This window comes from Pinus tabuliformis, chromosome 9 (assembly GCF_031772625.1).
Source record: "Pinus tabuliformis cultivar Carrire ecotype Pingquan chromosome 9, CPIR1, whole genome shotgun sequence".
Lineage (NCBI taxonomy): Eukaryota > Viridiplantae > Streptophyta > Pinopsida > Pinales > Pinaceae > Pinus > Pinus tabuliformis.
In genome coordinates, this window is record NC_142307.1 from 1,100,554,610 (window position 1) to 1,100,582,507 (window position 27,898).

General features: G+C 41.7%; 1 protein-coding gene across 2 annotated transcripts in view; it reads left to right on the forward strand.

Annotated features, from left to right (window-relative positions):
- Positions 1-27,898, forward strand: part of LOC149152508 (uncharacterized) — a 106,035-nt gene that overhangs the window by 22,650 nt on the left and 55,487 nt on the right. The window contains exon 2 of one of the 2 annotated variants that reach the window (XM_089440629.1): positions 24,687-24,819. The exons of the other annotated variant lie outside the window; for it this stretch is intronic. Coding sequence (XP_089296755.1) covers positions 24,687-24,779 — 93 coding nt within the window. The 3' untranslated portion in view covers positions 24,780-24,819. Of the gene's footprint in view, positions 1-24,686; positions 24,820-27,898 lie in introns of those variants that run through there. 2 annotated transcript variants of the gene reach the window in all.

Here is a 27,898-nt window from a genome sequence, read left to right on the forward strand (position 1 = left end):
TCTTGCAGTTGAAGATCATGATCTCAATGAAGGTTACATCAGTGGTGCAACACAATGATGCATAGTGCAACATGGTGAACAGTGACAGTGGTGCAACATAGTGATGCATAGTGAAACACAGTGATGATGGACATGGTGATGGTGCAGCATGGTGCACAGTGACAGTGGTGCAGCACAGTGATGCATAATGTAGCATGGTGCATAGTGACAGTGGTGCAACACAATGATGCATAATACAGCATGGTGCAACACAATGATGCATAATACAGCATGGTGCAGCACAGTGATGATGGACATGGTGATGGTGCAGCATGGTGCACAATGATGCACAGTGCAACATGGTGCAACACAGTGATGATGGACATGTTGATGGTGCAACATGGTGCAACACAGTGATGATGGACATGGTGATGGTACAATATAGTGCACAATGACAGTGGTGCAACACAGTGATGCATAGTGCAGCATGGTGCAGCACAGTGATAGATACAACAAGGTGATGGAATCCCTTGAGTCCAGATCAACTACCTCATGTGACATCTTCTTAGAGAAGATCTCTGCTCTTATTTTTGATAAGTCAAAATGTTGACTTCTGATGTATATTTACTATCTCTCTCTCTGCTGAACTATTGATGAACACATAAGAAGAATTGATCAAGGGTTTCCCCACATTGTGGTTTGTCCTTGGCGGGCACCACATCTTGTGTCCTCTTGTCTTGGCTTGTCTTCTGCGATTTATGTTTATGTTCTATCTGCATTTTACTATCATGCTAAATGTGATTGTTAATCTGGAATTGATATTAAGCTAATATGGAAAGTTGAACTAAATTTGCTATTAGCATAGAACATACCTAAAATTAACACGAATTCCCTCCGTTAGGCCGACTTGTAACTGCTAGGGCCGACTTGTACTTTTGGAGTTTCCAAGACTTTCTAGACTCAAAAATAATTCTTTTTACAATTACATTTTGCTCGGAAGGGTCTTATAAACATGATGTTGACTCCTTTGACTCATGACAATAAATCCTAAGACCTAACAAAACCTAGAAGCATGAAGAACATGCTTTTACCTACAAGACCATCAATAAAGAGCATGAAACCCATGCTTTAATAATAATCACTTTTTCTTTTCTTCTTTTGATTGCTACATAGGATACATATTGAAATGAGTACAACAATTATGAAGACCGAAACTAGTTACATTTTCAACACTCTCCTATCATTAGTGCAACAAAAGCATACACACAAACACAGAGAAATACACGCAGACAAAGAAGCACACACACATTGTTAGAATAAGAAATTTTGCATTACACGTAAAATCTCTGAGAGGTGATGATATTATATCGGTTGTGGCTCAGAGGGCCTTTGAGCTTGGCTTTTAGTTTGGTGACTATGAAGCACAATTAGATCCAACCCTTAGTTGTAAAATAGCTGAATATGGCTACTATATACTAGAGACAGACTACCAACAAATAACAAGATAATGTAAATATATATATAAACCTTGATCATGAGCAGATCAACTGTGTTATGGAGGCTTCCATTGTTCTTCTCCCTGATTTTCACTTCATTCCTGATGCTCCTCTGCTGGTCTTATAGCTTCTCTTCAAACTCAACATTTCATCCACTTCCTTCTCTACCTTTTCTACCCTTTCACATTCCTTTTGGTCTTCTTCAAGCCTTTCTTCAAAGGCACACATAATTCTGGTCTGAAAATCTTCACACTTAGGGCTAAGATAACTATTGTTCGTTCATCTTGGGGGCCTTATCTTTTAATTGTGGTCATTGAACTCGATTTGGGACAAGACTTGTTTTGGATGAAAGGTCAGGCTTGACTTGGTGTAACACACCCCCTACTATCCCTAGCCCCGACTAAGGATAAAAGGAGGCAGTTACTCAGATGACCTAACCTCCAAAGTCCAGTTATGGAAATGGGGTCTAAATTTTTCGATCTTTTACAACTTCTTCAAAACATAAAATGGATGATATCATTGCTTCCGTCTCATCGAGAACTTTCCAACGATATAAGATTCGCTTCAATCCGATCCTAGGCTACTTGGAAGCGGGAGCAAGAAGCGACAATTTTCAAAAGATTTTGGGTCGGGAGGGAAGTTTATATAATATATATTTTTATATATTTTGATGCATATATGTTAACAAAAAACATGTAGAATGATGAATTAGTTATAAAAAGCATAAAAACATGGATTAAACCATATAACATCAATCATCTAGTAGACATGGGATCATTAACATGGGGTCCCACTACATGGGATCATCAACATGAGCTACATAAACATCATATGGCTCAGAGTCTAAGGACTCCTTAGACGCCTTTGCAACCTCAGTTATAGTAGTAGTAGCATCAACAAAACTAGACATCAAAACTACAAATCACTGATCAACATGATCACTCCTAAAACTCATCATTGATTCAAAACTACTAGAAATGGGATCATCAACAAGAGCTAGATAAACATCATCTACCTCAAACTCTTCAGACTTGGATTGTTCAACCTTATAATATGGTAGAATTTGAAAAAGTTTAACATGCCTAACCAATGATTTTGGTTTGAGTGAAGGGTTCATCTCCTCAACCTTATAATATGGTAGAAAAAGCTTAGCATGCCTAACCAATTGTTTTCTATTGAGTGAAGGGTGCATTTTAGTTAAGGCCATGGTAGAGGAGTTCAACAAGAAATACCACCAACATCAATGAAGTTCAACAATTAATGAAACCACTGTCAATGTACTTAAAGGGCTTCATGCTCTTGATCAAATGCCAATCTCATACCTCACGCATGACAGAATCAATTGGAAACATTGCAATCCCCTAAATCTTGAAGTCCTGAAAACCATTAAGCTTGCTGGATTTTGAGTGATATCTAAAATTCTAGTTTCTCCATATGAAATCCAATGAGGTCGAAACCACTCTCAAACATCCTGGGTGATTTCATGGTAATGTTAAAAATTCAAGTAAAAAGATAAACATGAAAGATAAAGAAAATGTCACTTTTATTTTAAGAATTTAACATTACCATTCTTTGCCAACATTGCTAGGGTTGAGAATCTTGACCACCATTGAAAGCACTAGGGAGGAGAGGAAGCAATTTTTTTTTGGCGGGAGCGACCAAGGAGTGATTTTTTTTTTTTGCGTGAGCACGCTACCGAGTTCGCTCCCCTAGTGCTTCCAAGCGGAGCGTGCTTCGGGAGCGGATTCGGGGGGGGGGGGGGGGTTGCTCCCCGCAGCGTTGATCTAACTCCTGGATTGAGAGATATGGCCATTTAAAGATCAACCTATTAGATAGTGCCACATCATCTAACTTGCCACATGGCGGTCCAAGTCATAGACCATGTCATCACCAAGTCACAACTGCCAACCTGCTCATACGCAGTGACGGATTTTTATCTGCGGTTCATGTCTATATCATAATATAAGGGTAACCCCTTTTATATCCCTTCTAAACGTCGCATGGGCCTTTCCCTGCCACCTCATCCCAAAGATTAAATACTACTATTTCTCTCGCAGTCCCCTGTTGAAACTATTGGGGAAGGTCCTTTAGGGTTATGTGGACCTCTCGCGGACCCTGCCGCTGCTTTCAACACCACCGGGATGACTTGGCCTTTTAAATTTTTGGGGTGATGCGGACAACCTACATGGCTTCCCTGCTCCAATCTGATGAGTCCACTAGCCCACCTTGCCACGTCCTCCGGGGGATAAAATCTCGAGAGTTCCCACAATGCCTCCGTTTGAAACCTCCGGCGTCCTGGATGCTGGGGTGACATCATCAAAATAGAATGTCAAGGTGATGTCAGATGGTGTTGTACCATCCATGTGGTCTCCTATAAGAGCGCCACGTGTCACATGAGTTAATACCTCTTGGACCCATGAGAAGGCTAAGACAAGGTGCCATGTGGCATGCCATAAGGGCAGCATATCACCCTCTCTACCATGTCACGGGCCTCGTCATCCTGGGTCCTAGCACAAGTTCCAACCCCTTGTATGCGTGTTTTTCATTTCATAAGGGAATTCAGTGTTTTCCATTTGTCGCTTTGTGTTGTGGGTGTTCAACCAACCTCATTGCGCCAAGTCACCTCGAGAATAAAATTCTGGGAGTTTCCCTTGGTGCTCCCCTTGAAACCTCTAGGGAGAAAGTTCTGGGGTTATCTGACGACCATAAGTGCTTACCCTTTGATGACTCAAATTTCTCCCATCTAAGCACTTGATCACCGTGCTTGGTCATAGGATCGAAGGGGGGTTTACACCATCTCCTTCCGAAGTCCTGTGCTTGGCCTTAAGGATTCTAGCCTTGCGCTTGGTAACTTTTAATGCACATATAAGGGCCTTCGCCTAAGCCTCCAACGCATAGTCTATAGATATACAAGGGTATTTGTGGGTCCTTCTAGGCTATCCCTCTTGAGCTTTATGTAAGTACTCGACCCAATTGGGCCTTTGGCCTGCAAAACAAATATATATACAACATATATTAATACATATGCAAATACTATCCTTCCTAAGCTTGTGCTACTTCGACCCAAACTTAGCTTGTGAATGCATAGCTGAACTAAATGTTCCTATACTTATATATGTATATATTCAAGGCTATCTCTCTTGAGCTTATGGGTAGATACTGACCCGATAACCAAGACATTTTAATGCAGGTATTCATGTGACTAACAAAGATTGATCTATCTCTTCATACACAGGCCATTTAGACCAATAGAAGGCTCATGATGGATATAAGAATAAACCATTCCTATGAAAATATTCAAGGAGCAATTCTATATAGGAAATCACATTCCTTATTATTACCCTGATTAGCTTATCAACATAGTGGCTAGATATTCAAACATTTCAATGCAATTAATTAATTATTAACAAAGATTTCCATCTCCTCATACTTAGGCAATCCTAGGTTAATTTCAAGCTCATAAATATCCATAGGAATTGAACCATTCCTTAAAATCTTTACACAAGATATTGATATTCCTCATTCATGTAGGAAAATAACACTCCTCAACATTATCATGACATTATTTCAGCACAATAAACAAAGACATGATAATCACATGCACAAAGACATAAGAGAATACTTATCTTATAAGAGATATGGCAATTGAGATTGGGACTCTAACTCTTTGTCATGTCCCTTCTCAAACACATTAGTAACAGGGTGTTGCTACACAATTTTGCACATTTTTGACTAAGGAAGAGGGCCCCACACTTTCGACTTAGGGACTTAGGGGCCAAATCAACTTTATTTAGCTGCTAGTGGAATGTGGGGGCCACCCACATAGGAGTTCGAATTAACCATTCGATATGCTTGGAGGGAAAATCGAATGGCTGGATGGAGGGGCCCACATGAGGCTAAGGGGGCCCAAGGAGTTATAAAGAGAGATTAGCTCTCATTTTGTTCTCATTCTCAATATTTGACAAACAAACTCACTCTTGTACGCTTTGCTACTTAGAGAGTCTACTGGCTGTTTAGCCACGAGTGTTCTGCAGGGAAGATTCAACCTCTCTTTCGGGGGACCATCCGTGCCCGCCCTAGGGAGGCTGTTCCACAGAGATTGTAGGAGTTTCCAGCAGCGATTCACAACTCAGCCAACCATGCAGAGGAAGGGATTGCCTGTTTTCTGGGCGACCAGAAATACGCAGAGGTTGATTTAGCCACCCAAGAGGCCGAAAATCCAAAGTCAAAATCAAAGAAATTCCCTTCTGGGTTTTTCTAGGTTTCGTTCAAGGAGTTTAAGCCTAAAAGGGCAGAATTTTCTGGGTAGTTTTTGGGCACTTTGCAGCAGGCCGAAAGTCAGCAGATGTAGCCGGAGCACAGCTCCCAAGAGTTCGAAAATCCAAAGTCAAAATCAAAGAAATTCCCTTTTGGGTTTTTCTGGGTTTTGTCCAAGGAGTCTAAGGCTAAAAGGACATAATTTTTTGGGCACTTTCCAGCAGTCCGAAAGTCAGCAGATGTAGTTGGAGAGCAGCGCCCAAGAGGCTGAAAATCCAAAGTCAAAATCAGAGAAATTCCCTTCTGGGTTTTGTCCAAGGAGTCTAAGGCTAAAAGGGTAGAATTTTCTGGGTAGTTTTTGGGCACTTTCCAGTAGGCCGAAGTCAGCAGATCAACAGTTTACTGGGACAACGCAGAGCATAGTAGAGCAACAGCTGAACAACCATCTTTCCAGCTATTCTACCACCTGGGTTTGGTCTAGCTTGTCCTTGAGACAAGCCCAGGTGCACTACTCCATTTATATATTGTACTCATGCTCTCATATTTCATAATATATGGCTCAACAGTTCCAGTATTACAATGTTTCATGGGTGTTTGCTAAAAGTTTTTAATTTTCCACTGTTGCACTGTTTGTTTAATTGGTTTATCACTTAAATTCCTGTTTAGGAACATTATAGTGGTATCAGAGCATGATCTTGGCCCAACTGTGGGTAACCAGTAAGATCATGGGAGATTTGGGCATGTATGCACAATGACGAGTTACACCGTACACTACCCATGGCTCAAGGGAGATTCAGTATGCAGGGATTCTGGGGTGGAATCTGCTGGAGTGATGAGAGGTTGGCTCAGTTGAGGAAGGTGTCAGACCAGATCCATCCTTGTCCTTACAACATAGACACTAGAGGTGCACAAGCCGTGGGAGTACAACCATCTACACTATGTGGGGAAAGCCGACAGAATCAGGGCACCAGATCTCCTGGAAAGGAGTAGGCAGGCCAGAGACAATTAGAGGATGAGTCAAGGAGACGATTTTGCTGGTGGAGACCTGGTCTTAGACATCAGGGGCCTGAGGAGGAGATTGAACATGAGGTAGAGGACATGTGGGAGTGTGAGGATCACATTGGTATACCCAGTGTGGCACAAGAGTCACCATTGTTGGAGGCCTCTTTGATAGCACCAGTTGACACCTTGGGGGAGAAAGTAGAGCATACACCCATAGGACCATCCATTGATGAGGTGTCAGGAAACATCCCCACTGTTGATGAGGAGCCAATAGATACAGAGGCATCCAGATCTATGACATAGTTGCCGAATGATAGTCACCTACAGCTGACTGATGAGCATGTCTTGCATGTTGGGTTGTCTAGGGAGGAGCAGTTGGAGGCTCATGTCGAGCCCATGATGGAGGAGGATGTGCAACCATCCTTTGGGCTAGCTAATGATGAGGGGCAACATAGAGACCACACGTTGGGATTTCAACATAGTTCGCTTCAGAGGCACACTGACAGGATCTACAACGCTATCAGCCCATCCTTACGCATTGGATTGAGAGAGGTGGAGTTGTCTAGACATACCAAAGGGGATGACTAAGTTAGCAACACTGTTGGGTCACCTTTGCCCATTGGAGAGAGAGAGACAGAGCTACCTAGTCAGATCTCATGTGTTGACCTGGGTAGTGGGATGAGATGGTCAGAGTTGCACAAGATGCAACATCCGCATGTCGGGCTTGTTCTATGTGCTAGAGTGTGCATTCAATCCCTATCTTGGGGTTGGATGGTGAGAGATTTTGAGTTGGTACTCGGTGGAGTGGGCTAGACTCATGGAGATGGTCGTAGTTCGGAGTAAAGCTCAGTGGGAGCTCTCAGACATTGAGGGTGTTGGAGGCCCAAGTTGGCATTGGGATCCAGGTGGGGCTTCCTATCCGATATCAGACATGCGAGATGGCTATGGCATTGATGAGGTAGTCAACCCCATGCTTGAGTGCATGCATTCCTTAGGGGAGCTCCAGTTGATGCTAGTGGCTAGGTGGTTTGTGAGCAGAATCCATTGGTTGTTTTGGCATGTTGGTTGCGCATGGGGGCGCAGGATGATTAACATTCTCTGGTAGGAGCTGGTTCGAGGAGGTGGCATGGGTAGGCCACCAGACCGGATATTGTATGGAGACGATGTTCTCCCATTGAGGTTTAGGACTCAGGGGTCACAGACGATCGACACAGTAGAGATATCCCCCCTAGCAGGAGTGGAGTTAGGGTGCTCAGGTCTACCAGGATGGACGAGGGGACATGACGCGTGTCATGGTGGGGTCACTATTAGAGTGGTAGACACTTTGGCACATGCAGGATACCATATGTTACAGGGTGGTATGATAGTAGGTAGTGGTACACAAGACTACACAGAGTCAGGTCGTAGCGTTCAATGTTATATAGAGGGATGTGGCCTGATGCATACAGACCCAATTCTAGGCCATAGCACCCAGTGGTGTGCAGGGCTATGCAACGAGGAGCAGTGGTCTGCAGAGGAGCATGGAGATACATGGTGGTATACCATAGCATGTTGGTTTACACTGTGGGTTAGGAGGAGTGACTTGCATCGCATTGAGGACGTGTAGGGAGTGACAGGTGCAGTGACACAGGCAGGACACAGGAGGGTACAGGATGGTATAGCCGTAGTCGGGGGTATCCAGTGGTGTATAGGGATAGGTTGTGGCATACAGTGGCATTTCATGGAGTGCAGTGGTACTTGGTGGTATGCAGTGACACATGATGCGGTGCAACGGGCTCTTGGAGCTTTGCCTCCAGGGAGACTTATGGATAGCGATAGTAGGTGTACCATTGGATCGATGAGGACATTGTCGAGCATTTGGGGACACCATGTTTAGTGGAGGCAGGGCCTCGAGGGAGTTATCAACAGATCCGAGGCGGAGAGAGGGTTGTCCGTAGGATTACTCTTGAGCATTCTGACAGACTCTTGATCATACTCTTTGGGACATACCCACCCATCATCCTCCAGTGTTGCTTACAGTTGCAGAGAGTTTGGTTGTTTCACTTTGACACTCTCCATTTAGGCAGCAGGGCATGGGGGACTCACCCTAGGCACTTGGATGAGACACCACGTGTCATGGGCCGAGAGGAGACTCTCCAGTTGAGACACTTGGTAGGTGCACGAGTTGACGGTTACAGACTTAGGGATGGCATGGTTGATTGTCGAGGTAGCATATGTTCCACCCCTAGGTTCACACTTGGGGAGGTGACCGAGAGGGAGTTACATGGTGCTTTTTCAGTTGGACAACTTGAGGCGTTAGGGGAGCATGAGGTGCAGAGGATAGTAGTCCTTGTTGGCAGGATGATGCCTAGGCTTCTGGCAGTACCCGAGCACATCATCAGGAGTTGGGATAGCAAATCTCGCTGTGTGATTTGGCAGGCACAGAACAACTGGATATTTGCGGCATGGGTTCTTGATGCTCAGTGCCTACCTATTGGATACCTACAGGAGGCAGAGACGGGGCACAAAGGGGTCCCAACAACTAGCAGCATATCACAACGACAGATAGAGAGGATTGGGGTTTGTGGACCTCCAATATGGTTATGGGATCCAGGGATCCAATGGATTGGTGGGATACTCCACTCCTCAGTGAGCATGGTTGGGATAACAAGCAGACTGATTCATTCATAGGCGGACACATGGGCGATCACCAAAGTCCTCACTATAGGACAAGGCAGATTGTTGCTTAGGATTTGGGCTAGCCATGGAGTGACAGGCGCTAGCATTGTTGAGTCACTTTGGCAAGATTGGCCTAGCCTCGATCATCGCATAGATTATGGCCGAGAGTTATGGGAGAGGAGGTTCTGGTACGAGCATGATAGGCAATCATTCATGACCAGAGTGTCACGATGTCAGCAAGATAGGTTCCTTCTGCGATGGGTAGGGGATTCTGGCATAATAGGGTTGAGTAGTTCATGTTGACCTAGATTGTCATTGATGTCAATATGGCAATATTCTGGATGAGTAAACAATGATGTGAGGCCAAGGAGAAGTAGAGCAGATTTGTGAAGAAACAGGAGCAAGAAGCCATGAGGAGAAACCAGAGGAAAGCCAAGACAGTCAAGCCATTGGAGAGAATATCGGAAGTCATAGGAGCTATCAGAGCAGAGCTATCAAAGCAGAGAAGAGGTATTGGAGCAGTATCGGAAGCCATCAGGGAAGCCATCAGAAGAGGAACACGCATCAAGAGGAGAAGCCAGCGGAAGAGCAGTTAACAGAGGAGCCATATTGTTCATTAGAAGGAACAAAGAGGAACACGCATCAGGAGGAGAAGCCAGCGGAAGAGCAGTTAACAAAGGAGCCATATCATGCAATATTAGAGGAATATTAGAGAAGAGCTATTGGAGCAGTGCATCGGAAGCCATCACGGAGTCATATCAGACCAGAAAAGAGCGGAGGAGTATATATCGGGTTAAAGTATATAACCACATATATCGGGTTAAAGTATATAATATCGGGTTAAAGTCAAAGTGAATGCACGTGGTTATATTCCAAAAGGCGGATTTTGTAACAGTGGCAGTGGTTTTCGGGCGGATGCTAGGCGGTAAGTGGTATTTAGAGGAGAGCGCCCGATTCCATTAACTGAGCGACACGTAGCATGAGGGTGGAGAGAGAAAACCACTTTTTTGGGTGGTTATTTCCCTTGCAAATTGCTCACCCGAAATTCATGCAAGCCGTTGGATCTAGCACGAGTTAATCTACGGTGGAGAATGAGCCTGATAAAGGTAAGCATCGATAAACGCGCCAAGGCTATGGAAAAGCGGAAAATGCAAGTTCCCGTGTGTTTGTGTATATTCCCATTATACGAGGGTTATAATAGAATTAAAGGGGATAAAGGGTTATGGGTTAAGTCTGCATTAACCAAAGTTAAGAACGGAGGAGTATATATATTATATAGATGCGATAATAACACGGACCCGCGGCTCCATTATAAACCGCCCTAATGTAATATCGCATCCGCTGTGTCACTAGTCTCAAAGGGCTGTCACCCCCGAAACCTCCGATTGCGATATACAGTTGCGGACCCAATGGTCCTATTATATCGCGCCCTAATGATATATCGCGTCCGCCATATCGGGAGTTATGTATCGCAGTGTTTTAAGCCTTGTCACGTTAAAACTGCGATAGCAATATATATACGGACCCGACTGGACCATTGCAATATGACTTAATATATTATCGCATCCGTCGCATATCGCAAGCCTCTTGTAAAGCCTTGCCACATTGAAAGCGCCGATTGCAATATATATATATATATATATATATATATGGACCTGATGGAGTTATTAAAACAGTTTAAAATAATATCGCGTCCGAGTATCGGGGAATTGGCTATGTTATGTGCAAATTTGCCGATTGCGATAAAGTTGTGAAGGAGCGGACCCGATGAAGTTATTCATGTGGGCGTAATGCATTTGAAGTCCGGCCTTATGTGTTCGAGGGTGTATTTTCCGTGTATTCCCTGTGCATCCTTGTATTCCGATATATTGTATGGTCCCGGGTTTAAAGGCTTAAGGCCTTGTCATATTAAAGCGACGATTGCGATAAAAGGATGACGTGGCATGTGGGACCTCTATATGGCTATAGTCTCTCTTATATGGTTTCCATGAATAATCAAGTCTATGGACGAAAAACTCTTCAATATTTTTTTTAATGTGCAAGTTGGCCTCTTTCCAATAAATGTGTCTTTTCGGTCATTGGTGAAACCCATATGTGATTATGAAAAGAAGACGAAAGGACGAGCGAGCGTAGATTGGGAAGCCGAAGATCAAGCGATCAAGAGGGAATGCGAAAGGTCGAGCAAGTGTTGAGGAAGTTGAAACTCAAGCGAGCAAGGAGGAAGCCAAAGGTCAGGCGTATCAGGCTTCTATAATAGTGAACAAGGAAGGTTCAAATAACGTTGGCGAACTGGAAGGAAGGAGCAAGCCGTAGGTCCAGCAGGACAGAAAAGGGCCGAAGGTCCAGTAGGACAGGAGGAAGCTGAAGGTCCAGCAGGACAGGAGGAAGCCGACGGACGAGCAACTCTGTTGATCGTGTTACCCTGTGAAAGACTCAGACCTGTGAAGAATTAATCAGGTACATAATGCATGCTGAAGAACAATTCTGTGATATAATAAATAAAGTTTCATTTGATATCGCTTGAAGGGAACAGTAGCCAGCACTAGTATTGCAGCATATGTGAATGTATTTCTGGGAAGTAAGAAATTGCAATAGCAAGAACAATGTGCAGTAGTCACGCTGGAAGCATTCACCATGACAATGAGAACAGAGGCCTGAAACAGAGAGTTGGTTCTTGTGCAGAGCTTAGTGCAGCTAACAGTAGACTCACTAAAGCTGTGTGGAGACATTATCAGAGATCATGATGGCTATTTGATATCATCATGAGATAACTTTTGCAGACTCTATGTGGACAGTATGAAGAGTTGTAAAGACTTCTTCATATGAAGACTGGTTGCCATTGATGTTGTAGCATGGAGACTACAGTGAAGCTGTAAACAGACAATTTAGTAAAGAAGAGCTTTGGGAGCAGAACATTACTATCAAACATGCCTTGACAGCAGAGGGTTGGAGCCCTTGGGGTTGGTGCCTCAAAAGTTGAAAGGATTGGTGTCCTTGGAGTTGGTGCTCCTTTATCCAAGGTTGGTGCCTTGACAGTAGAGGGTTGGAGCCCTTGAGGTTGGTGCCTCAGAACTCGAAGGATTGGTGTCCTGGGAGTTGGTGCTCCTAAGTCCAAGGTTGGTGCCTTGACAAAACATTGTTGGTGCTCTGGAGGTTGGAGCCTCACAAAAATCCAAGTTGGTGCTTGGCAACAGATTGGAACCATATATATATTGTATCTATTTTATTGCAAAGATTATATTAATAAAAACATTTATTCTTGTTGTTCATCTTGTGTTCTGAATATAAATGTTGACTGGTAAAAATAACAATTGAAAAAGAAATACTGATTCACCCCCCCCTCAGTATTTCCAACAATTGGTATCAAAGCCAGTACCTTCATTCAAAGCCTAACAGCTTGAAGGTTGATCTTTAGAACACAAATGGCGAAGTCAAGGAAGAAAGTCGCCAATCATCCTAAGGATGTGTCTGCCTCTACCACTAAAATAGAAGACAATCAATTTGAGGAGGCTCCATGGTTCAATGGGAACTTTAATATATGGGAAGCAAGAATGAAGAATTTCTTAAAGACTCAAGGCATTGAAATCTGGAAATTAGTGATTGTTGATAGCATGATGGATGAAGAATCCAAGGAGTACAATGCAAAAGCAATGAAGGCAATCTTGAATGGGCTACCTGATTCTATAAAGAACAATTTAGGAAAATCTTCGTCGGCAAAGCGTATATGGGACAAACTTCATGACCTTCACTCAAAAGGAGCATTGACCATGACCATTAGTCGAGAAGATGATGGAAATCAAGAAGAAAATCCAGAACCCATCATAGAAGCTAAAAATGAGAATGATGACATCAAGGCTAAAGAAGACCTAGAAGATGAAGAGAATGAAATAGGGTTTGTAGAAGATCTCCTTGCTCAACTTACAACTGCCATGGAAGAGATTATCAATTTGAAAAAAGAAAACAAGGAACGTAAGAAGAAAGCACTAGCTGGTGACCAAGACCAAACAAGGAAGAACGCTGACCTTGTCCAGCTTCAAATACAGGAAAGGGATGAAGAGCTTGTCAAGCTTAAGAAGGAATTTAATAAAGCAAAAGAAAGCAGCATGAAGAAGTCATATCCATGACAAATTAATTGGATAAAGCAAAGAAACGGGAAGACACCTTGTCAAGTCAACTTGAACAAAGGCACAATAGCTTGAACAAACTTGAAGAAGAGATTGGTCAATACAAGGTAGAGGTCTCCTCTCTCAAATCTCAACTACAAGAACTACAAGAAGTAAGAAAGTTAGCACAAGGAGCTGAGAAGACAATGGAAGCATTGGAAATCATAGAAGAACAGGTTGATGAAGTAGAAAAGGAGAGAAACACCATGATATGTCAACTAAAAGCAAAGGATGAAGAAATTTTCAAATTAAAATCTAACATCAAACTTCTCAAGGCCGAAACATGTAAAGCTACAAGGATCAAGGAAGAAATGGAGAGCAGTCTAGCAAAGGAAAATGAAGAAATCTTCAAAATGAAGTCAGATATCATCTCCCTTAAAATAGAAGCAAATGAAGCTGCTCATATCAAGGAAGAAACTAAGAAACAACTTGCTAAGAAAAATAATGAGTGTGAAAGATTGGAAGAAGAGATTGTCTTCCTCAGGAAAAAGGTTGAAGGGATGAACAAAACCTTGAAGAGCTCTCAAGCCTTGGATAACATGCTCAGCCATCAAAGATTTCCATTTTATAAATCAGGTCTCGGGTATGCAGGTGAACCCTCAAACAAGAATGATAATGCTTCAAACAAAAAGGATGTGAAGAAGCTAGAAAGAAATGGTGATGCTCCCAATTCCAGCAAAGGCAAGGAGAAAAATCAAGGCAACAATGGAAGAAATCCTGCTCCAAGAAGAAATGTAGATAATGTCAAGGATGCTAGAAGCAATGGTTATCATCAAAGGATCTCAAGACAGAAAGACTTCAGAAGTACATCAAGGAAATCTCCATCTCCCAGGTACCAAAGTTTATTTCTTGGTTATTGTTATTCTTGTACAAACTTTGGTCACATGGCAAAAGATTGTAAAGCATATCATAAAGATAGATGTTATGGTCCCCAACCATATCATAAAGATAGATATTATGGTCCCCAACAATCTCCAAGGAACAATTTTGCAGGAAGAAATCATGAATTCTTATTCATGAACAATGTAGAGTGCTTCAAGTGTCATAACATTGGTCATATGGCACGTGATTGTAACTGAACTTGGGCTCTTACACAAGCTAGAACCATGCAAAAGAAGAAAGTTACACAAGTATGGAGAAAGAAGCAAATACAATCCGAAAGTTCCTTGAACTCTCCTACCAACAACACATGTTATTGGCTTGATTTTTGAAAATCTAAGCATTTGATGGGAAGACTTTGCCAAAAGAGATGATGCATACAGTTAGGGGGAGCCTGTGATTCTTTATCATTATTGCAGAAGCTATTAGTGAAAGGGTCCTTATGAAATCCTTATTGAGCTATATTAACAATCATTCTTTGATAAAGATCATCTCTCAGGAGCACTCCAATGAAGAATTGATCTCTTAACTATTCTTTGAATTGTTGTTGAAGATGTTTTCCAATTGATCACTAAGTAGTAATTGGAGCAATAGAGAAGGTCATCTAATACTAGAGAAATAGGGCAAATAACTATGGTGCTGATATTACAGATGTTAAATGTTTCGACTCAGGGATTTGATGTGAGAACAGGTAGATTATGGACACAAATAGAGGCAACCTTCAAACAAACAGATATATCTGGGAATGAAGCATGAAGTAAGAGCAGTTGGTAGCATCTAACAAAACTGAAGCATTGCAAAAAGATGCCAATCAATAAAAAGAATTTAAAAGACAGTCACAGATTGGATATCAAAATTTGCTTGTGGAGATAACTTGCAGAGATTTTTTTTTCAAGAACACAAGGAAAAGATGGCTCATCAAAAGACTATAGAAAGGAGAATGTTGTGCAGTCGAATATAGCTCAGTAACTTAAGGAGAAGCACAGAATTACAAAGGAACTTTGATCTAAAGAGAGATAGCAAGAAAGACAATTTCACTGGCATTTTCTCTTGATTCAGACTATGAAGGCCTCTTAATTCTGACTGTGGAGACAACAGAATATGGATTGAAGCATAAAAGCTTGGACTTGATCATTTGGTGCGTGTGTATTTGTAATCTGTTTGAAAGCATTGAAGTGGAGAATCCTTGAGCATTGTTGAAGCCATGATAAAGTAGTTCTGAGACATGAAGAGGGGATAATGTGCTAATTGATGATAAAGCATCAATCCCTCTATCTTGAGTAAAAAGAAGAGCACTGTTACAGGGGGAGTAACATACTCATGAAGATTTACTATTCATAAAGAACAAAAGCAGTTTGATAGGGGGAGTCCCTGAGCACTCCTTTGCCATTGATGTCAAAGGGGGAGAGAAGAAGAATATTGCCATCAATAACAAAGGGGGAGATTGTTTACCTAGATTGTCATTGATGTCAATAAGGCAATATTCTGGATGAGTAAACAATGATGTGAGGCCAAGCAGAAGTAGAGAAAATCCGTGAAGAAACAGGAGCAAGAAGCCATGAGGAGAAACCAGAGGAAAGCCAAGACAGTCAAGCCATTGGAGAGAATATTGGAAGTCATAGGAGCTATCAGAGCAGAGCTATCAAAGCAGAGAAGAGGTATTGGAGCGGTATCGGAAGCCATCAGGGAAGCCATTAGAAGAGGAACATGCATCAGGAGGAGAAGCCAGCGGAAGAGCAGTTAACAAAGGAGCCATATCATGCGATATCAGAGGAATATCAGAGAAGAGCTATTGGAGCAGTGCATCAGAAGCCATCGCGGAGTCATATCAGACCAGAAAAGAGCGGAGGAGTATATATCGGGTTAAAGTATATAACCACATATATCGGGTTAAAGTCAAAGTGAATGCACGTGGTTATATTCCAAAAGGCGGATTTGTAACAGTGGCAGTGGTTTTCGGGCGGACGCTAGGCGGTAAGTGGTATTTAGAGGAGAGCGCCTGATTCCATTAACTGAGCGACACGTAGCACGAGGGTGGAGAGAGAAAACCACTTTTTCGGGTGGTTATTTCCCTTGCAAATTGCTCACCCAAAATTCATGCAAGCCGTTGGATCTAGCGCGAGTTAATCTACGGTGGAGAATGAGCCTGATAAAGGTAAGCATCGATAAACACGCCAAGGCTATGGAAAAGCGGAAAATGCAAGTTCCCGTGTGTTTGTGTATATTCCCATTATACGAGGGTTATAATAGAATTAAAGGGGATAAAGGGTTATGGGTTAAGTCCGCATTAACCAAAGTTAAGAATGGAGGAGTATATATATTATATAGATGTGATAATAAGATGGACCCGCGGCTCCATTATAAACCGCCCTAATGTAATATCACATTCGCTGTGTCGCTAGTCTCAAAGGGCTGTCACCCCCGAAACCTCCGATTGCGATATACAGTTGTGGACTTGATGGTCCTATTATATCGCGCCCAAATGATTTATCGCGTCCGCCATATCGAGAGTTATGTATCGCAGTGTTTTAAGCCTTGTCACGATTAAAACTGCGATAGTGATATATATATGGACTCGACTGGACCTTTGCAATATGACTTAATATATTATTGCATCCGTCGCATATCGCAAGCCTCTTGTAAAGCCTTGCCACATTGAAAGCACCGATTGCGATATATATATATATATATATATATGGACCTGACGGAGTTATTAAAACAATTTAAAATAATATCGCGTCCGAGTATCGGGGAATTGGCTATGTTATGTGCAAATTTGCCAATTGCGATAAAGTTGTGAAGGAGCGGACCCGATGAAGTTATAGATGCGGGCGTAATGCATTTGAAGTCCGGCCTTATGTGTTCGGAGGGTGTATTTTCTGTGTATTTCCTGTGCATCCTTGTATTCTGATATATTGTATGGTCCCGGGTTTAAAGGCTTAAGGCCTTGTCATATTAAAGCGGTGATTGCGATAAAAGGATGACGTGGCATGTGGGACCTCTATATGGCTATAGTCTCTCTTATATGGTTTCCGTGAATAATCAAGTCTATGGATGAAAAACTCTTCAATATGTTTTTTAATATGCAAGTTGGCCTCTTTCCAATAAACGTGTCTTTCCGGTCATTGGTGAAACCCATATGTGATTATGAAAAGAAGACGAAAGGATGAGTGAGCGTAGATTGGGAAGCCGAAGACCAAGCGATCAAGAGGGGATGCGAAAGGTCGAGCGAGCGTTGAGGAAGCCGAAGCTCAAGCGAGCAAGGAGGAAGCCAAAAGGTCAGGCGTATCAGGCTTCTATAATAGTGAACAAGGAAGGTTCAAAAAAGGCTAGCGAACTGGAAGAAAGGAGCAAGCCGTAGGTCCAGCAGGACAGAAAAGGGTTGAAGGTCCAACAGCATAGAAAAGGGCTGAAGGTCCAGCAGGACAGGGGGAAGCTGAAGGTCCAGTAGGATAGGAGGAAGCCGACAGACGAGCAACTCTGTTGATCGTGTTACGCTGTGAAAGACTCAGACCTGTGAAGAATTAATTAGGGACATAATGCATGCTGAAGAACAATTCTGTGATATAATAAATAAAGTTTCATTTGATATCGCTTGAAGGGAACAGTAGCTAGCACTAGTATTGAAGCATATGTGAATGTATTTATGGGAAGTAAGAGATTGAAATAGCAAGAACATTGTGCAGTAGTCACCCTGGAAGCATTCACCATGACAGTGAGAACAAAGGCCTGAAATAGAGAGTTGGTTCTTGTGCAGAGCTTAGTGCAGCTAACAGTAGACTCCCTAAAGCTGTGTGGAGACATTATCAGAGATCATGATGGTTATTTGATATCATCATGAGATAACTTTTGCAGAATCTGTGTGGACAGTATGAAGAGTTGTAAAGACTTCTTCATATGAAGACTGGTTGCCATTGATGCTGTAGCATGGAGACTACAGTGAAGCTGTAAACAGACAATTTAGTAAAGAAGAGCTTTGGGAGCAGAACATTACTATCAAACATGCTTTGACAGCAGAGGGTTGGAGCCCTTGAGGTTGGTGCCTCAGAAGTTGGAAGGATTGGTGTCCTTGGAGTTGGTGCTCCTATATCCAAGGTTGGTGCCTTGACAGTAGAGGGTTGGAGCCCTTGAGGTTGGTGCCTCAGAACTGGAAGGATTGGTGTCCTGGGAGTTGGTGCTCCTAAGTCCAAGGTTGGTGCCTTGACAAAACAGATTTGGTGCTCTGGAGTTTGGAGCCTCACAAATGTCCAAGTTGGTGCTTGGTAACGGATTGGAACCATATATATATTGTATCTATTTTATTGCAAAGATTATATTAATAAAAGCATTTATTCTTGTTGTTCATCTTGTGTTCTGAATATAAATGTTTTGACTGGTAAAAATAACAATTGAAAAAGAAATACTGATTCACCCCCCCTCTCAGTGTTTCCAACAGTGCAACTACCCGTAGAGGTGAGTTGCTTTCTACAGGGGAGGGTCCTACAGATCTTCCATTTGGTTTTAGTGATTCATTGATGGTGTGGGGAACTTCACTGGTGTGGCAGGGTGATCGACAGGAGGAGATCAAGGGAGGCCCAGGTAGATGAGGGTTCAATTTCACCAGGATTGGATTGCATCTTCAGGAGTTTACTCTTGTAGTGCATGAGATGGACTATTCAATAGAGAAGCTTCATGAGGATTTGGGCAGAGTTTTACATCGTCAGGATGCTCTACTTATTGGTGATAGACACAAGGGTTTTACTGCCCATATATGGCAGGATAGTGAGTGGAGCAAGGGGTGCTTCACGTTGATCAAGTTGGCTTGGGATCCTGGTATCGAGGGACTCCTTCACTATAGGATAGTACAACGATCAGGGACGATCAAATGGCACATTTGGGACCTTGGTGAAGTTTGCAGTGATAGTGGGGGTCCACAGTCAGAGAGGGTGTTTTTTCAGGCATTGCTTGAGGACAAACGATGTTTGGTGCATTGGAAGAACTTGCCAGATGAGGATGTCACCTGGGAGGGTGAGCATATTTTGGGGCACCCAACTTTGAGGTTGTTTGAGGGCAAGCAACATTTGGGAGGGGAGGACTGTCATGTCCCTTCTCAAACACATTAGTAACAGGGTGCTGCTACACAATTTTGCACATTTTTGACTAAGGAAGAGGGCCCCACACTTTCGACTTAGGGACTTAGGGGCCAAATCGACTTTATTTAGCTGCTAGTGGAATGTGGGGGCCACCCACATAGGAGTTCAAATTAGCCATTTGATATGCTTGGAGGGAAAATTGAATGGGTGGATGGAGGGGCCCACATGAGGCTAAGGGGGCCCAAGGAGTTATAAAGAGAGATCAACTCTCATTTTGTTTTCATTCTGAATATTTGACAAACAAACTCACTCTTGTACGCTTTGCTGCTTAGCAAGTCTACCGGCTGTTTAGCCATGAGTCTTTCGCAGGGAAGATTCAACCTCTACTTCGGGGGACCATCTGTGCCCGCCCTAGGGAGGCTGTTCCACAGAGATTGCAGGAGTTTCCAGCAACGATTCACAGCTCAGCCAACCACGCAGAGGAAGGGACTGTGTGTTTTCTGGGCAACGAGAAATACGTAGAGGTTGATTTAGCCACCCAAGAGGTCGAAAATCCAAAGTCAAAATCAGAGAAATTCCCTTCTGGGTTTTTTTGGGTTTTGTCCAAGGATTCTAAGTCTAAAAGGGCAAATTTTTTTGGGCACTTTCTAGTAGGCCAAAAGTCAGCAGATGTAGTTGTCTGCACGAGAGCAGTTGCCAGCTCCCAAGAGGCCGAAAATCCAAAGTCAAAATCAGAGAAATTCCCTTTTGGGTTTTTTTGGGTTTTGTCCAAGGAGTCTAAGGCTAAAAGGGCAGAATTTTCTGGGTAGTTTTTGGGCACTTTCCAGCAGGCCGAAAGTCAGCAGATGTAGTCGGAGAGCAGCTCCCAAGAGGCCGAAAATCCAAAGTCAAAATCAGAGAAATTCCCTTCTGGGTTTTTCTGGGTTTTGTCCAAGGAGTCTGAGACTAATAAAAGGGAAGAATTTTCTAGGCAATTTTTGGGCACTTTCCAACAGGCTGAAGTCAGTAGATCAACAGTTTACTGGGACAATGCAGAGCATAGTAGAGCAACAACTGAACAACCATCTTTCCAACTATTCTAATACTTGGGTTTGGTCCAGTTTGTCCTTGAGACAAGCCCAGGTGCACTACGACATTTATATATTGTACTCATGCTTTCATATTTCATAATATATGGCTCAACAGTTCCAGTATTACAGTGTTTCAGGGGTGTTTGCTAAAAGTTTTTAATTTTCCACTGTTGCACTGTTTGTTTAATTGGTTTATCACTTAAATTCCTAGTTAGGAACATTACGCTCTCCACCCAACCTTAGATAAGCTACAACCACATTTACTTGTAGCTCACCCCGAGTCAGATTCCAGTGCTTGAGGTGGAGTGCTTTCGAGAGGAAACTTAATCAATATTGATAGTTGAAGCATGCTGTCACAAGGTCATTTTGCCTTCATCCACAAACTACACAAGCTTCCACTCAGTCTTTCTAGACTTTTTAGACATGATTAACATCCATGCCAGGATACCATAGCACAAAGAGTCTCAACTCACTTTTAAGAGAAGGGAGTCCACATCAAGGGAACGTTGATCAGTGGATAAGCTACTGATGAGTAAGAGATCACCTCTCAGGGTACTTCATCAGTGAGTCAAGCACCAAGGCTTTAGCACCGAGGCAACTCATGGTGGTTCATCAACCCGTACAAATACCTGATTGTCTATTCCCAATCCTGTAGGTTCATCAATCCACAAGCTTCCAGTGGGTTCTTCAGCCTTTAGGCAAGCCACTACTCTATAATATTTCACCCAACAAGCCTCTCAAGGTTTCATCAGTTGGTTCATCTTTTTCTAGAGCTCGATCATTGTGATTTTTATCGCTGCTCTCCTTGACAACTCCAACCTTGGAGGAATTCCTTCCATTGCTCATCACTGTGTGTTCTTCCATTGCACAAGCACAAATGAGTTCTCTCTGCCTCCTTGACTTGTTTTTGTGCCCCCCAACAGACTAACCATTTGTCTTTTTCAAGGCTCCATGTAGGTAAACTGCCTTGGACAATGCAACCCATTCCTTCTTAAATTTTTTTGTCCTTTGTTGCTCGTTGTTAGAGCTAAGAGACAAATTGGCCTATCTTTTTCTTATTTATTGCATAATCAACCCATTAAACTTCTCAGCCAACCCATGGTTGATACATTTAAAATCACCAATTCCTCAAGTAATCTCCCTCCCCAAGCAAATAGAATCAGTGTCCCTTTCTCTCAGCCTTTTTAAATAATTACAATTATTTACAATGAGGGAATATTAACCAGGGGTTGTCATAGTCCCCTCCCCCTTGGGGGAACACCATCCTTGGTGTTCAATAACCATATACAAACAACACATGCTTAAAAACCGAGCACAACTGATATGGAGCTTTATACATACAACTATGTACAACATTTACAATGTATTTACATTTGCTTCAGCCAACAAACAAAAAAGGGTATGTTGCTTGCATTTGGTTAGCCATTTCCCATGTGGCTTCCTCGGGCCCAAAGTGCCTCCACTGCACTTTGACTTGCTCTATTGCTTGATTCTGGAGCGTGAGCTGCCTTCAATCCAAGATGCATAGAGGTTCCGGTTGGAACTCTCCCTCTAGTTCTACCTGTAACACAAACCAATCAATTACATGATTAGCATCTTGCATATATCTTTTAAGCATTGAAACATCAAGGACTTCATGAACTCTCACTGATGGAGGCAAGGCCAACCTATAGGTCACTAGCCTTGGCCTTTCGATCACTTCAAATGGCCCACAAAATTGTGGTGCCAACTTGGCACATGACCCAAATTTTAAGGAGCTCTTCTTGGGTCTAACTCGTAAGAAAACATGTTCCCCAACTTGGAACTCCTTGTGAACCCTATGCTGGTTTGCATAACTCTTTTGCCTATCCCGTGCCACCTTTAAATTCCTTCTGATAGTTTGCATTGCTTGTTCTATGTTCTTCAACATATCAGGGCCAATAAGGACCCTATTCACTGGATCATTCCAGCTGATAATGGCAGAAGTGTCCTCAAATACATAATTTTATTAATCAGAAAAAACAATTACATAATATGATTTTGCAAGAGTTTACACCCGAACAACACAAACACTCTTGCAATGAGCTATTTATAAGCTCCATGTCCTAACTACCTCTAATTATGGATCACTTATTAAATAACAAGTGTCCATTTACAATAAATGCTATTCAAACCAACTAGCTAACAAATCTCCTAAAATAGAGCCTAAGATACGACACATTTGGAGAGCCATATCTAGTTACAACAATATGCTAATTCTAAAAGTCTCCATTAAATAATTAAACATTCTAGAATAATAATTATTAATTTAATATCTTAAATTAATAATTATTTTATTCTAATTTTATAACCTATGATAAAATTGTATTTTTGGATCATCTAACATTCCCCCCTATGATCCAAAGATACATTACAATAGATACCAAGTTCATCCCTGAACTTAGTAAATTTTATTCTGCCAAGCGGTTTCGTGAAAATGTCGGAGATCTGATCTTCGGAAGGACAATAAACTGGCTTGAGGACATCTTTGGCAATGAGAGATCTGATATGATGATACTTGGTGTCCACATGCTTTGTCTTTGAATGAAAAACTGGGTTCTTGGCAAGTTTGATGGCTGACTGGCTGTCAATGAATAATGATGTAGCTTCGGTCTGAGAAATGCCCAAGTCCTGCAAAATTCGGCGCAACCAAACAATTTCACATGCTACTTCCCATGCTGAAATGTACTCTGCTTTTGCGGAAGAAGTGGCCATTGTAGCTTGTTTCTTACAACTCCAAGATACTGCTGTTGACCCCATATTCATTAAATAACCTGATGTTGATGCTCGATCATCAATACTCCTAGCAAAGTCGGCATCGGAATATCCACCAAGTACAAAATTTTTAGTCTTTGTGTAAAGAAGACCAAAATCTTTTGTTCCTTGGATATATCGAAGAACTCTTTTGGTTGCATTCCAGTGGCTGTCTCGTGGTTCCTGCATAAAACGTGAAAGAATACTGACTGCATAAGATAGATTAGGACGAGTATTTGTCAAATAAATCAAGCTGCCAATCAACTGTCTGTAAGTAGTACTGTCCACCTTCCCCCCCTTCAAATTTTGAAAGTTTCAAGTTTTGCTCCATGGGGGTGAGAACGGGCTTGCAATCCTGCATGCCAAATCGCTGAAGAACCTCTGCTGCATACTTACTCTGAGAAATGAAAATATGATGTGGACGTTGGAAGACTTCAACTCCAAGATAGTAGTGAAGTAATCCCAAATCTGTCATCTTAAAACCTGCATGTAAATCCTTTTTCACCTGTGTAATATGATCATCATGGTTGCCAGTAATGATCAAATCATCTATATACATAACAAGAATGACCAGATATTGTCCCTGTTGTCGCACACACAAAGTATCATCAGATTCACTTCGTTGAAAACCAACTTTCTTAAGGTATTCATCCATCTTTGCATACCAAGCTCGGGGAGCTTGTTTTAATCCATATAAAGCTTTGATCAGTTTGCAGACTTTATGTTCTTGTCCTTCAACTTCAAAACCTGGCGGTTGGGTCATATACATGTCCTTCTGTAAATCCCCGTTGAGAAAAGCACTTTTCACATCCATTTGATGAACTTTCCATCCTTTTTGAGCGGCCAATGCAAGTGTTAATCGGATGGTGTTCCATTTTGCTGTAGGAGCAAAAGTTTCTTCATAATCAATGCCTTCCTGCTGCGCAAAACCTTTTGCGACAAGTCGTGCTTTATACTTTTCAAGTTCTCCCTTTTGATTATACTTAATTCTGTAAACCCATTTGCATCCTATGGGTTTAACATTTGCTGGACAATCAACAAGTTTCCAAGTGTTGTTATCAATTACTGCCTGATATTCTTCAACCATAGCTTGTTGCCATTCTTTATGTTTTACTGCTTCTTTGTATGTGGAAGGTTCAGTAAAATCATTTGCTATTAAGGCAAAATTGCCTTCACTTCTATGTGCCCTTCTGGTGCCTGTTTTATTCTGCTCATCAGGCTTTACATCTTTCAAAAGTTGAACTGCCCATTTTGGTAGTTGGTGCTCACTTGTTTGCGCTTCTGTAAAGTCTCCATCATTGTAAAGAGGATTAATATAAACTTATGTCCGTCGTTCAGGTGAAGAGTGTGGAGAATCACTGTCAGAAGAACTGCTACTGCTTGGAGATGCGGATGAACTGCTTGAAGACCCAGATGATGTTGTTGATGTAGATGGACTGGATGACTCATCTTCAGAGGAAGGAAAATCAAGTTCATACCAATTTGGTGAAGTTGGTTGACTTTGCATTTTTCCATTTCTTTTACTTCCTTTAGTTTCTAACTTGTGAAGAAGATTTTCAATTTCTTCAGCACTCTTACTCTCAATTTCATAAAAAATGACATCCTTGCTCACAATGAATTTTCTATTGGTCAAAAGACGATACCCTTTCTTCTCATCAGAATAGCCAATCATTGTGCATTTTAAACTTCTTGACTCAAGCTTAGTTCGTTTTTCTTTCGGAACTAAGTCATAACACACTGACCTAAAAACTCCAAGATGTTTAACTCGAGGTTTGAAACCAAACCAAGCTTCATAAGGTGTGATTCCGTCTAAAGAAGCAGTTGGAGATCTGTTTCTTAAGTAGACAGCTGTATGTATTGCTTCCGCCCAATATGTTGGACTTAACCTCTTGAAAGTTAACATGGATCTCACCATTCCTAACAAAGTGCGATTCATTCTTTCGACTACTCCATTTTGCTGTGGAGTGTAAACATTAGTAAGATGTCATCTTATGCCATTTTCACTGCAATAAGTTTTGAATTCATTTGAAGTGAATTCTCCCCCATTACCCGTCTTGAGAGTACCTATCTTTTCTTTGACTTTATTTTCAGCAAGTTGGCGAAAAATTTTAAACTTCTCAAATGCTTCAGACTTGTTCTTCAAAAAATACACCCAAGTCATTCTACTGAAATCATCAATGAATAGTAAGAAATATTTGCAACCACCAAATGAAGTTTGTAGTGGACCACAAACATCACTATGAACTAGTTGTAGCCGCCTATTTGCACGCCAGGAACTTGTTGGAAAACTTTCTCGACTTTGTTTGCCATAAATGCAAGCTTCACATTTTGCATTTTCCCTTTTGAAAGTGGGAAGTCCTTTAACCATTCCTTGTTTCTGCAATTGAGAAAGACTCTCAAAATTTAAATGTCCATATCTTACATGCCATAGTCTTATAGGTGAAATCCCTGTACTCACTGCCCCTGCAAAATCTGAATGCCTTGGAATAACTGTCCCTTTCATCCGTAACAGTTTTCCATCTTCATAACCTGTCATGACTGTTTTCAAGTTCTGTTTGATTGAATTAATCTTGACTAAACCATCTTCCGTAATCACCTGATGTCCTGCTTGTCGAATCGTGACTAAAGAGAGCAAATTTTTCTTAAAACTGGGTACATACCATACATTGGAAATCATTTTGTCTCCAATGCCAGGGAGAAAAACTTTAACTGCTCCTTTTCCATAAGGAGTATGTTTTGTATTATCAGCAAGAAAAATGGAATTAAGTTGGCAATCTTGAAAATTCCAGAAAAAATCACGTTGACAAGTCATGTGCTGAGTGGCCCCAGAATCCAAGATCCAGGCATCTTCATAGTCACTTCTAAGATGGGATGAAAGTTGTGATGCTGGCGAGGACGTAAAAACATATTCTGAGTTATCATCATCTTGATCATTTGCAAATTGCGCTGAATGCTGCTGAAACTTGGGAATTTTATTAAGTGAAGTTCGACAATCTTCAGCATAATGGCCGACTTTGTTACATCTTCGACACACAATTTGACTTAAGTCTCTTCCTCTTCCTGAAGATTGTCCTCTGCCTCTGCTTTGACTTCTATGTTGAGATTGTCCTCTACCTTGATTATTGTTTCCTTGTCCTTGAAAATTGCCTCTTCCTTGGTTGTTTCCTCTACCTTGAAAATTATTCCTTCCTCCTCTGTTAAAATTGTTTCCTCTGCTTTGGCTTCGACCTCGATTATGTGCTGCTTGATTATGATTCCCTCTGCCTCTGCCTCGAGAACTGTCTGCTGATGATTTACTAGTGCTGGCCTCTGTGAGAAAAACACCTTCACCAACTTTCTTCTTCTTCCCAAAAGTTTTATCATGTTGAGTCAACATTTCACAGAGTTCATCAAACTTTAGTTTCTCTAATTTTTCAGTTACTTGTAGAGTCTCCAAAAAATGCGTGTAGGAAGAAGGAAGTCCGGCAATTACAATTGTGACCATAAAGCTATCATCAATTGCGGGAAAACCAGCATTAATAATTTCTTGCCTAATATTCTTAAGTCTTGAGATATATTCAAGAACATCACCGCCTTCAGTTAATTTTTGTTGCAACAATTTTAATTGTAGATCGACTTTCTTTGATTCAAGTTGAGTATCAAAGAGGTCTTTAAAAGTTTTCAAAGCAGACCATGCATCTGTAGCATTTTCTATATGGACATACATTTCATCATTCTCAGAATATTTAATAAGAGCTAAGGCTTTAGCATTCTTGATTTCCCATTTTGCCAGTGCAGCTGCATCTGTGGGTTTATTCGGCTTAACATCTCCATCACATATATCCTGCCATAATTCATTGTAAATGAGAGTGCTTTCGATGAGACGATGCCATGTTTTATAAAATTTTGTGCCTTCAAGTTTGTCGGAATCAGAAAACAAATTAATCAACTTAGACATTGTAGCGTTGAAGCGTTGCACCAAGAATCAGAACAGAAATGACAAGATAGTTAACACAACACACCACGCAAAAAACACGATCTATTGGGGCTTGGCCTTGACCATCGAATAGTCGTCAAAACATGAGAAAATTGACTGAGCTTTGCACTTGGCTCTAGTCAATTTCTCAAATTTTTACAAGGCAACTTTCAAAATTTGACTTTTACAATGGTGCTGTTGCACAGTCTGGTAAAACAAAGTTACTCCCCCTCAAAGTAAAATTACTTTGAGCTACAATGCCACACTTATCTCTCCAAAAACAAATTACAAAAAAATATCTCCTTATTACTCCAAAAATTACAAATGACCTTATTCCTCCACAAATATTACAAAATCCTTGTTACTCCAATAATATTACATAAAAATATATACCTTGTATCCCCAAATTCCTATTTCCACAAATTTAAATGAAAAAGCCATGTACTATGTAACAGTGTTTTACAACTCGGACTCGGAATCCGACTCGGCCGAGGATCGACTCCGACTCCGACTCCGACTCCGACTCGGTAATGACTCGGCCGACTCGATTTCAATGACTCGGTCGTTGTAAAAAATACATTAAATATATATTTTT